Below are 13,241 nucleotides of genomic sequence, written 5' to 3'. Positions count from 1 at the left end.
AACTGTATGTTTAAAAAAAAACCAGTTTCTATTGCAATTTATTGTAATTATTTTTCAAATTTCCTTGTTTTATATATAAATATGTCCCTGTACATGTACATCCAAACACAAACTGTATATATTCGCATACATTCATAATTTCATACATGCATCATATAATAACCACAACATAATAATAATAATAACTGGTACTTGATATAGCGCATTATGCTGAAAGCCTCAATGCGGTTTACATAGACAGAAAAATACATACTTATTTACAATTTATAAAATGTGTTACAATACACGTCACATATTTGTATTTCTTTCTTTTAGTACTGCACATATATTTTTAATATTATAAAATTTCAGTAAAAAAAAAAAAAAAAAAATTGAAAATATAGTAATTACAAAATGCTTTAAAAATTCTTTTCTTACTCTTGTGTTTTAGTTTTATGTCCCATGGTTGTATTCATGGTCTTGTGTTTTAGTTTTATGTCCCATGGTTGTATTCATGGCTTTACTTCTCGTGCGTTAATCTTATGTTGCATTTCGTTTTTAATTTTGATTTATTTCATTTTTTATTTATTATTATTTCCATTAAACTGTCTATTGGTATTGTACAGTAGTATATAAAACCTCTGTAAAACACATTATAATAATAACACATTATAATAGCCGGTTAAGGTATAAACATATTATCTAATTGGAAAGCAATTTATTTAAATATCCTTGGATTGAATACTCTCAATATGAAGACACAGTATACTGTTTTAAATGCCGACATTTTGGTGCAGACAAAATAAGCAAGTCCACTTTTTTAGTTGATAAGGGAACTGGAAAAAGTGTTATGGAAATACAGTTTTAGATCCAACAAGCTTTTGCCAGATCGGTGTAGTTCTCCACATGCTGAAGAAAGTGTTGATGCATGTGCACATTACAATGCCATCGGAAAACTAAAATCCATATCTGAGCTCCACAGTGTTGCTTCTGCAAAACTCCTCAAGGATAATAGGCACTACTTGCGTACATTATCGGAGATCTTATTATTAACTGCCTAGCGTAAGATCGCAGAACGATCTTACCAAATAAGCGACATATATGTCAAGAACATCAACTTCGGTCCTTAGTGTAGAAAGTTCCTTGCCAAGTATACACATTACAGTAATCAGAACGTCCTTTTAGAAATATAATGAATGATTCTTGAACAAACAAAATTAATAAAGAACGAGCTACACAAAGCCTGCTTGTTCTCCGTCCTCTCTGATGAATCAAAGGATACATCCAAGAAAGAGCAAAGTGGTTGTCGCTGTTCGATATTGTTGTCAAAAATGCAATATATGAAGAGTTTGTTGGTGTCGCTGAAGCACAAAGCCTGGATGCTGATGGGTTATCAGACACCATCATTGATAAACTGACGTCAGTTGGAGCCAATATGAAGAATTGCATCAGACAGGGCTACGACGGTTTTCCATTTTTGTTTTGTGGTATCCGTATATTTCTTAATTATATTTTTAAAAAACCATTACTAAGACATAATAAATATAATCAGTGTTATATAGATGAAATATAGTATAATATATGTATATTTATTTTTTTTGTTAGACAATACAAATTCTACTATATAGTCCCTTTTGTTACTATATAAATGCCGGGACTGAATAATTATTAATACTGAATAATACGTAGCAAAGTTAACACAATTGTCTTACATAATATGAATACTGCATTGTATAACGTTGAACAATAATAGTATGGTAACTAATCTAAATATGTGTCTTATATTTCTTAAAGGTAACAGTTCTTTTCAACCTTTGGCGTTGCCCTGGTTTTCTTGCACTTTTCGGTGCCATTGGAAATGTCAGTTTGTCATCAGTTGTTGTCATCGTTTTCTGGTTTTTTTCTTATATGTCCATAAAGTCATTAAATATCTTGTCTTGTTTTCGCTTTTTAATCCAGTTGTACTGTTTTATGGCATATCTTGAAGCCCAAGGTGATAAAGAGTTTGTTTCTGGTCTCATAAATAGCTCTCAGTGATTCGCAAAGTTGCAACAAAACAATATCCCTTAACCATTTGACTAAATCAGTAACTTTAAGGCTTGTCCAATTAGCACTTAATTTCAAAATGTCATTGATGCTCTCGCATGAGTTGTTTTTTCGATGGGTATCCACTTAGAATGAAAGGTGTGGTTTTATTTTATAAGCATGTTTTTTAAATACTGTATAGCAAAAAATCTGGTATGTCCTGTTGTATGCGTTTGTTAATAAACAGTGCTGTTTTTCTGAATTCATATTCATCTTTGCAAGATATAAGTCCTGTTGTGTCATCAAATATGTTCTTTATCATTTCTTTGCGAAGTGATTTTTTTGTAGTTTACGACGTACGTTATTCTTGAGGTGAAGTTCACAAATGATAAAGATGGAAATGAATGTTTAACAGCTTTTGTTATTGCAGCTTCTTCATCCGATCCAAAAGTCAATTCTGCACAGCTTACTTGTAAGCTGCCTATACTTTCTGGAAGGTTTCCTTGTAAGTGGGTTAAAAAAATGGTATAGTCCGTTGTAATGTAAAAGCATGGGGCCGAGCATTATTGGGTGTACATTTTTCCGTTTCGCATCAAGTTAGTGTTGTGATACACGGTATTTGTTACGTAACAGGGTGCAAGACTAAATGTTCGGTCAATCCCTAATACACATGGATGAGATGCGTTAATAATGTATGAAATATGAAATATCTCCTTTATGAAGTCATTAACATGAAAATAATTAACGATATTTTTCTGTTCTAAAGAATCAATTTTTAAAGTTCATTGTATTTGACATTCTGCACCTGCTTCAAGTCTCTTGGCGGTTTAACACTATTTGAGTTATTTAGAACCTTGAACCCCATTCACACAGACTGGCCTACAGTATGTGTGAAAGTGTAAAAACCCCTTAATGCCAGCTTCCGTTAGACCACATCTGGACCTAGTAAAATTGCAGTAATACTGTATTACTGTCACGATCGTAAGCCTGATCTGTGTGAAAAATTCCACGATATAACTCCTGCTTACGCGAAGCATTAATAAACCAAGGTTAAATTCGGGACATTTTCTTTGATTGAGAAAGACTGTGGCAATTATTTTAGGTCTATTAACTGATTAAATTATTAGATTATATCAATATACCGTATATATATTTTTTTAGGTTAGTGTGTAAATAATAAAATGGAATACGGCCAATAAGAAAATAAAATAGAAATGTTGGTCCAAAGATTATTTAACTTGCTGTAATGTACGTAAGCCTAGTTAGCATAGTTCTAGCAGGAACATCCTCCGGTGCACGTGCAGCTTCTGATAATTAAATTCGCATCTATTTGTAGGCCTAATAGATTTTGTTTCTGTAGAATGGCTATCATGATCAGGCAGTTATTAGCACGGAGTGGTGTTGGGTAAAAATATAGGTTGTATGCAGCGTAAATAAAAACCAATAAAACTAAACGACGGACACACAAAACAATGTGAGCAAACATGTGCGGTGCATGGCATGTTTCATCGGCGATGCCCGCAATTTTTTTTTTCTAAAAAAACTGTGACCTCTATTTTATGAAGACAGTAGTCTTTGAATATTGCGCCTTTTTCACTGTGGCCTTTTACACAGAAAACCGTAAAATTACCGTAATATCACCTTCTGTGTGAATGGGTGGCTGTGTGAATGAGTCTAGACCGGCAATAATACCGGCTTGCTTACTGGGATATTGCCACAATTCTATGTGAAAAGGGCTATAGATTGGTAGACTTCCCTTGAGGGTTTTGTAGTAACCATGTCCATTATCTTTCGCAGTGTGTCCGGTGCTGTCCTAATAAATTCATGGTCACTTTTTTTTCATTACCCTGGGGTTTACATTTCCCCGGATGAATACCAATGTATTCTGTTATTGTTATATTTTCAACATTGTTTATAGACGCTGGACACTTGTTTTTTTGTAAAATGTAAAAACAATGCATTCCTATTGAGAATCATAGTAAACTAAACGCGCACGCGTAGTGCGTGCATAAAGAGCACAGCCAGAGCCGTTCCGAAATTCAATGGATTAAAGCTATTTTTGTTGTTTAAAATCATGTTTGCAGTAACTTTATAATGTTATTTTTATTTTAACAAAAGCCTTTAAACAAATTGATTGTTTTGATATTACTGTATTATTAAATTCGATAGTTAAAGCCTTTTGAATGTTATACATTTTTAAAACAAAGGACTCAACTACATACTCTACATAGGAATAGTTGGACACAAACATGGCTTCTACTTCATTCAAAGTCACAACTCTTTTATATGGCTCTGGACGATGTCAGAGCCATATAAAGAGTTACGACTTTGAAGATTAGAAGCCATTTTTATATCAAAGAATTCGCACGCTGAGGGCGCACGCGTCTCTTTTGTATAGCGTTTTCCTGCAGTTAATGCATTTTTTTTAGATTTTGTTATCTATGAAATAACGCTTAGATTCCGTTTTTATTTTAGTAATTAATTTTATTAATGGTATTGATTTGGTAACATACTGTATATATTTTTTTTATAATAACAAAATAAATGCTAGGGCCTACATGCAAGTTAGGATACATCAAAGCATGAACCAATACAAAAAGCACACATTCACCCCTCTTTTTATACAGTAGGGCCTATATGGCTCTTTGTGTGTTTTTGACACAAACTGCGTCACCAACGTTATTAAAATTCAGAGACTCCTTCATCATTTCATTTGTAATAATTTACCTTTAATATTTTAATATTGTTCATACGGGCGTGTGGCGCAGTGTGTTGGACGTTGGACTACTGATCGTGAGACCGAGATTCGAATCCAACTCTCGCCACATTGCTTGTATCCGTAGGCAAGATACTTTACTTACGTTTGCCTCTCTCCACCCAGGTGTATAAATGGGTACTCGGTTAGATCAGGACACAACTTTGCGCTGATTACTAGCTGCATTATGGAAGCACGTTTCCAATTGTGTTTGATCCAAAAAAAAATGACTGGGGTAATAATGTTCAGCGCATTGAGAGCTTGCTTATATGCGCTATATAAGAATGAACTATTATTATTATTATTATTATACCCTTTTCAATATATTAACACATATATCCACGACACTTATTAATATTATTAGGATGCATTAGGAATTGAAAATACTACAAAATTGTTCATTCCATTGCGATTAACAATATATTTAATTTTATAAAAACTTCACTGTGCTTTGGCAAGAATATGTGTTGTAATTTATTAGATTATTATTTTTTATATTAAATAATGTTTTAGAACACATTTACAGCCGCAATCTTGTTGGTTCCCCCTCTCCTGTTGGAATCACTTTTCAGTCTGGAGTACGCCCTCTACTAGCCTTCGGCTTACAGCTCACTGGTACAAAATAAACAAAGTTTTCGAAGTAATAAATTGAATATAAAATTACGTTTTTTTAGTAATTTATTTTATACAATAATCAAAATTGCCAATATCAATAAATACGGATTGTTAAACACCTTTAAAAACTTGAATAAATAAATACCAACACAAAAAATAGGGCCTGGGCCTAGGCCTAGGCCTAGTAGCCTAGCCTAGGCCTAAAGTGAGACGTTTCGGCCCACAAATTGGGTGGGATGTTTCGGCCAAAAGTCCGAATCCACTTGCGTTATTTTAATCGTCCCGGATTCGGATCTCTACTTACCCTGCACTATCTAATATTTTCATAAGAGTTTGAACAGATTTTCTCGCAGCAGAGCTCATTGTGAATGACGGTGTACTACTAGGCCCTAGGCTACTACCACTACCAAAAACCTATTGCAACACAATCTCCTCTCCGTCAATTTGCGTTCACACACTCGTGACTCTGTGTGTATGTGATCAAAGTCGCCCGTACAAAGTCGCCCAATACAAATTCGCCCCAAAACAAAGTCACCCCGGTGGTACAGAGTCGCCCTATCGAAAAGTGGACCCATCACAAAGTCGGCCCATGACGTAAAGTCGCGCCAATGCAAAAAGGAAGGCCGACGTATTAAACGATGCGCGCTAGCTCATCAAGGGGAAAACCCCCGTAATTAGGGCCCACTCCGAATTTTACGATGATGTCGGTCGCGTTCGAAATCGGTGGTCGAGGTTAATTTTGGTCGCGATAAATAAAATTATGTTATGATCTAAATTATTTTTACTTTGGTCGATGGATATTTAATAATAATAATCAAATTGTTTTATTTTTTATTTTACAGGTCTAGGAGGAGAAAGATGTGTGCCTTCAAAAATGACAATTTGTAAACATAGTTTAAGATATTTAAATATGAAATTTTATAGGGTTGGATGGATCTATAGTCAAGTCGCCCAATCGCAAAGTCGGTTATTCGGTTGTTTCGGTTTGTTTTCGGTTTCTTTCGGTTGTTTTCGGTAATTAGACTGACCCTATTTGACATAATGCCAATATAGGTACATAATTATTTAAATATCAAAAAGGCTACGTCTGTGTCTTTTTTTTAAATCTTTATGAGTCTCTCCCATCTTTATTCATTCAATCTTTATTCATTCAATATTGTATATACAAAGTTCATTATTATATAATATAATAAAATAATATTATAGAACAAGTTGTTAATATAAGACAGCACACAAACAATCTTTTTATAGTACTGTATATAAATATTGCACATACATTGAAATAAACTTTATAATATTATAGGCCTACCTTATGAATATTGTTTCAAAAAAACATTCATTTTTTCATTTATACAGTTTTTCAGGTAAGTAATACGCTTCGTTATTTTTTTACATAATTGTTGTTTATAGCATTGATAATATGTATTTTCTTATATTTTTTTCATTTATAAAGAGATGATGAAGTGAGGCATATTTCCATTTATTTAGTTGTTTTAATACATTAGCTTTGTATATGCTTAGCAAACCAATTGAAAACACATGATCTACATATGTATTTCCAGTGCCAAGTATTATATTTTTGAAATTTGCCTCGATATTGAATTTAGTTAGTGTATGCTCATTAATGTAAAGCCACAAATTATTTGCTTCCGCACATTCAAAAAATAAATGTGCATCATCTACATTTGTTTATGTTTACAATTTTCCATATACATAACCTCTTTCTAGTTTGAATAATCCTATGTAGTAACTTAAAGTTATATTGTTTGAGCTTGTTTTCTTTAATTAATTTTATTTTACGCTCCCAGGTTAATTTCCAATCAATTGTAATATTATTAAAGTACAACTGCCTATTTATTTGACATTTTGGTTCTATACCTTTTTTTCTAATAAAACAGTTATACATTTGCTTACTTGTTATTTTACATAATTTAGTAGTAGGCAGAACCCTGTCCTGTATTGTATTTTCATTTTTTGACTTAATAACGTCTTTCCATTCTTGTGGAATGGCTTGTAGTAATTTGTGAAATTCTGCTATCCAATTTGATTTTGAAATTAGAATTTCAAGTAACATATTCAAATTAATGAATCTATTACCAAAAACAATATCTTTTATTTTTCTAATACCGGATCTTATCCAGTTTCGCTGTTTGTTATAACTTATACATTTATTTCTCCAAATGTTTTGTTCTAATATTTCATCATAGCCTGATGGCCATTTTAATACAATTTCATTATATTTAGTTAATGCATTTAATACATCTAGATAAAAACTAGGTATACCTTTACAACATTTTATATCATAGTGAGACATATTTTCAAGGACACCTAGAGAGGTCCGATATTATTTAAATACATAGTCGGTAAGTATTTCCACTTTGAAGGTTCGTCGTTAAAGAGACGTTTAGCCCATGATATTTGTAGTGCTTGCACCTGCGATCTTAGATCCGGTGCCTTAATTCCACCATTTTTTTACAGTTTGCTCTCGTTACAAGGAAATCAGAAAAAAATGTATAGGCCTACCTTCTTTATTTTTTGAAAATACACATACTTTTAAATTCTGCCGTTTAATGTCATCACAGGATCCAATAATTATTGATAATCTATCTAAATATATTTATCATGCTTATAAGTTAAGATATATGTTTTGCTTAGAGAACGAAATTAATTAATTCATTTTTCTTGTGACCATAAATTGCTTTATTTTTCAATGTAATTATTATTTTGTTAATTACTAGAGGCCAGAGGCCTAAAGTAAATAAAGTCAGGCGATAAGCCTGAATGAATGAATGACAATATTCATTTATAAGTGTTGATCTTTTTATTTTTTCTCCTTTTTTATTCCATAGAAAGTCATATAATAATGTTATCAACTTGTTTTATGACATTTTCAGGTGTTGTTAAAATACTTGCCATGTAAATCAGTTTTGCTAAAGCTAGTTGTTTCAAGATTACAACTTTACCAAATAGAGTCAAATTTCTTTTTCGCCAAGAATTGAGTATATGTTTTAGTGATTCAATTTTGTTGAATTAATTCGAACTGTTTTTTTTGTATAACACAAACCTTTATCATGGCCTACGAATACACCAAGTATTTTAAAACCACAAGATGTCCAGTTGAGATTGAAAAGATTACATTTCCTCATTTTCCATCTTCCTAACCACATGGAAATTGTTTTTCCTTTATTTAGTTGTAAACCTGAGATTTTGCCAAAATCTATTATGGTATCTAGGCTTCTTTTAATACTATATTCATCTTTAATAAATAAAACTGTATCATCGGCTAGCTGAGATATTTTCAATTCATTTATATGATTCTCTTTATTTGGTATCACAATACCTTTTATAAAATTATCATTCCTTATTTCTAAGGCCATGATTTCCGCTACCATGACAAGTAGAGCTGATAGTGGGCAGCCTTGTCTATGTGAAATGAAGCTGTTTGAAACCCATTTATTGTTTACTACAATACATTCTAAGCGGTAATATAGGACATTTATCCATTTTATAAATGATGGACCAAAGTTGAAGTGACGTAATGTACTAAATAAAAAATCTCTATTTACAGTATCGAAAGCTTTGCTAAAATCTAGGCTGAATCCTGATAAATTTTCAGAATCAGAATATTCAAGTAGGCCTAAATCTATTAGCCTGATTATCTTCTATGTAACCTTTTTGATCATTATTTACAATTTTTTCAATTTTGAACTCTTTTGGTTAAAACAAACGCAGCTAATGTGTAATCAACATTTAAGAGAGTGATAGGTCTCCAGTTGTTTAAATTGTCATGCTCTCATTTTTTTTTATAGATAAGGTTAAAGCTACGTCTGTGTCTTTGTTTTATATGCCAAAAATACGTTAAAAAAATCTTTATTAATAAACTATTTACTACTAAACAGTTTACTATTTTGTAGTACAATGAACATTTTGCTGATTAAAGTCCGAAAAGGCAATCCCATCATTTTCCATCATAAATTGCATCATATCACCAAATTAATATGTCGTTAAAATGATGACGTGCGCGTGTGTGTATTCGTCGTACGTCCGTGTACGTATTATTCCGTTTGAGGATATTTATTAGGTATGATAATATTATTTGTTTAAACAACATGTTTAATCTTCAGTACCCCACCATGCTTGGGGCTGAGCAAAACAATTTTTACAAATAGAGCTGCATAGGTTCCTAACCGAAAAAATATGGCACTTTACATGATTTGAAAGTATATGAAACAAACTATAAGACTCGCTACGACAATAGATCGAGTTTGTCCCCGGAAAGTGCACCTATTCATTGAAATATGAAATTAAATATTAAGTCTTCAGTACTAGCCCACCATAGTTGGGGCAGAGTTAATAATGAAAATAGAACCCAGAATTTCACTTATACTTATAACTTACTATACATATAAATCACCAATGATAATTATGATAGGCCTACTGTTAACATTTCCAGATGCCACTTCAAAATTGTAGGTGGGGTTTCTACTTTAACAAGGCCAACAGCCATAAGTCGCGTGCTAAAACGCATAGTGATACCGGACCGACAGACAGACCGACCGACCGACCGACATAGTAAACTATAGAGTCGCGTCCACGCGACTAAAAACTCGACTTGGTATATGCTGCGCCTAAGGCCTAGCACGAAATTGGTCTAGAAATCGGCATCTTTGCAAATGTTCTATATTTGATCTTATTTCACCCTCCATTAACCCCATACAAAAACCATCGGAGACAAACTATCTGTTTACAGTTTAAAACATGTTTATTCTGGGACTACCATAAACTTTTATTTATAACATATTACAATAATATCTTGCATGAATCGGACATTTCGCTACCAATGTAGCAACATTGATTAACAAAATCAAAAGTTACCAGTGTGGCGTGTTAACCGCCAATGACTAACACTACCATCTTCCCCATTATGACTTTAACCATTTATTTTGTATATTTACAGAAACAAAATCGTATTCCTAAATGTTTTCTTTTTGTTTTGTCAAAATCATGTTAAAAAAAATGTGTCGGAATTGTATGTTTTTTCATAATTATTTATCTTCGAAAAATTATTAAAATCGGTGATGTGGCTTGAAACTAATTTTTCTTTTGCATTACGGATAAAGTAACCGATATTGAACATATAGAAATGAAATTGTTTTAATACCAGAAGTAATTTTTATCGATGTTTTTGTATGTGACTATTTCGCTGTCGCTGGCGCCAAATTGTACCAATTGAGCACTGTGTGCGAAAATATATTAACATTTCTTTTGAATTAAAAAAAGGACTGCGAATTAAAAAATATTTCTTGGTATATTTTTTTAAAATTTTATTTATTTCATCTAAACCAACAGCAACGAAAGTTGCCACTTAAAGGTATAAACAGAAAACAGATATAATAAATACTCTATAGAAGCACACTTAAATAAAAAATATGTTAAATAGTAAAAATAAGCCTATTGAGCACAATTATTTACAAAAAGAATACAATGAGTCCTGAATGAAGAATAAATATTGAAAAAATAACAATATTTACATTGTTGCTCAATTTACTGAAAAAAATCCAATTCCTAACCGTTTTTTGGTCAAAATCATTATTATAGTTTTTAAAAATGAATTCGAGAAGTACTTATCTCGATGTACTTGAGCACAGTGTATATAGAACATACAAACAGATAAAACAGTTCAGTGACTTATTTCTATTTTATATCACTGTGCTGGTGCCAAATTGGGTCCACTTGAGCACAGTTAAAAAGAATTAAGTACAGTAAAAGAATTAAACGAAGCAGACTAAAATGGTATGGACAATAATAATATAGATTACCGTACAAACAAACAATGAAGGAAACTAACAGGAAAGTAAAACGACCCGTAGGAAGACCAAAAAATAACTGGATGAACCAAATAAAGAAAGATTTACAAGGACATGTAGACACCAACACAATAACAAACCATCCTGCCATAAACAGACAAAAATGGAAACAAATTGTGGAAAGCGTAATGTCGGAAGTGGAAAACGTTAAGAAAAAGAAGAGCACAGTTTATTAACATCGAAAAGATATTAACATACTACAGTGATTTTATTTCTGTTATATCGCTGTGCTCCCTGGCGCCAAATTGGGTCCACTTGAGCACAGAGCTATTTTAATGATTTTATTTCTATTTTATATCCCTGTGCTCCGCTCGTGCCAGATTGGGTCCGCATTGAGCTCAGTGTATTAGATACGATACGAATGAGATACTGTATTACAATTTAGTGACTTTATTTCTATTTTATATCACTGTGCTCCCCTTGTGCCAAGCTCACTCCTAGTATTGACAAAAGTAAATTAATCCTATTGGATGGTGTATTACTAAAAAGCAGTTCACTTTCCGATACACATTTGCGAATATCAAGATTTCGAGAACACCATTGAAAAAAACAATTGCTTATCCATCTACTGATATTACATTTACAGAATAAATGATAAACTGTTTCTCTTTTAATGTTACAAAAGGAGCAGTTATCTTCGTCAATGTACTTAATAATCTTAAGGTAAATTTTAGTTGTGAGGATACTGTTGTTAAGTCTATATTGGAACCATCGTAATTTTATGTTGTCGGTCACCTGCAACATTAATTCCTTCCCATTCATGTTCCGAGAATTCAACATTTAAGATTTTACCCCACTTTTGTTTAGCTTTATAGTTAAAGTCTTTGTTTTGAATAAACTTTCCATCCTGTTTGGGGTTTTGTTATGGTTTCAAGTATGGGTAAATTTATTGGGTTTGTAATTTAGTATTTATTTCTGCACCCAAAGAAGGTTATTTAGTTATAATTGCATCAATTAGTCCATAGTATTTAAGGAAATTATTTTTTTTCACCTTATAGTGTGTTTGAAGCTTTTATAACTAAGCAAAGTTCCTCTATCCGAGATTAAATCATTTATGAACCTTACGCGACACTCATAATAATTGGTGTAAAAAATTGGAAAGTTATTGATTAAAATCGAATCATTTAACGATATTGGTTCTTTTAGTACATTATTTACAGTTTGCAGATGCTGATGAATTATGAATAGCAATAAACTCGGACCATGAATGGAGAACATCTCTCCAGAACAAATTGTTCCTATTTTTCGACAGCCTCTGAATCATGCATGAGTCGCATTCAAAGATTGATTTAGTTTTTTTACCATAGCATATTTTGAGAATTCCAGAGTGTTGTTACGAATTCTTCGCATCTAACTGATCTTAACTGCCTTTATGTATTTGAAGATATCAATCATGTTAATTCCACCATCCTTATACTCTCTAATTAGCTTATTTCTTTTGATTTTATCCTTTCCCTTCCAGACAAAATTAAAAAAACATCCTATTAAGTTCACTTAGATAAGCTGTAGTAGGGTTTGGCAACATTATAAAAATATAATTAAGTTTTGATAATATAAGAGATTTTAACACAGTTAATCTTCCCAAGACAGTAAGATTTCTTTTACGCCACACATTGATAGTAGACCTGATTTTACCCGTAATCTCTTCAACAATTATTTTAGTCATTTTGCTTATTTCTAAGTCAAATGTAACACCCAAAAAATCAAAACGGCCTTTATCACACCATTCAAGATTTGAATTAGTATTAATTTGTTCAATCGAGAACTTTTTTTATTCCAAACCATATGGCTTTGGATTTAGAAATATTAATTTTTAAACCAGACATCTTGTTAAAATTCAGTGACTTATTTCTATTTTATTCCACTGTGCCCTACTGGCTCCAAATTGGGTCCACTTGAGCACAGTGTATAATTAACATACGAAAAGATATTACAATTCAGTGACTTATTTCTATTTTATATCACTGTGCTCCCCTGGCGCCAAATTGGGTCCACTTGAG

The 13,241-nt window shown here is 32.2% G+C and overlaps 1 protein-coding gene across 2 annotated transcripts in view; it reads right to left on the bottom strand.

Annotated features, from left to right (window-relative positions):
• Nucleotides 1-6,045, bottom strand: part of LOC140063585 (hydroxyacid-oxoacid transhydrogenase, mitochondrial-like) — a 43,045-nt gene extending 37,000 nt beyond the window's left edge. For both annotated transcript variants that reach the window (XM_072109971.1, XM_072109972.1), the window contains exon 1: nt 5,679-6,045. In XM_072109971.1, coding sequence (XP_071966072.1) covers nt 5,679-5,737 — 59 coding nt within the window. In that variant the 5' untranslated portion in view covers nt 5,738-6,045. The remainder of the gene's footprint in view (nt 1-5,678) is intronic.
• Between the last annotated feature and the right edge of the window lie 7,196 nt (nt 6,046-13,241).

The sequence above is a fragment of the Antedon mediterranea genome, chromosome 1 (assembly GCF_964355755.1).
Source record: "Antedon mediterranea chromosome 1, ecAntMedi1.1, whole genome shotgun sequence".
Taxonomy (NCBI): Eukaryota; Metazoa; Echinodermata; class Crinoidea; order Comatulida; family Antedonidae; genus Antedon; species Antedon mediterranea.
This window is presented reverse-complemented; position numbering and strand designations above follow the sequence as displayed.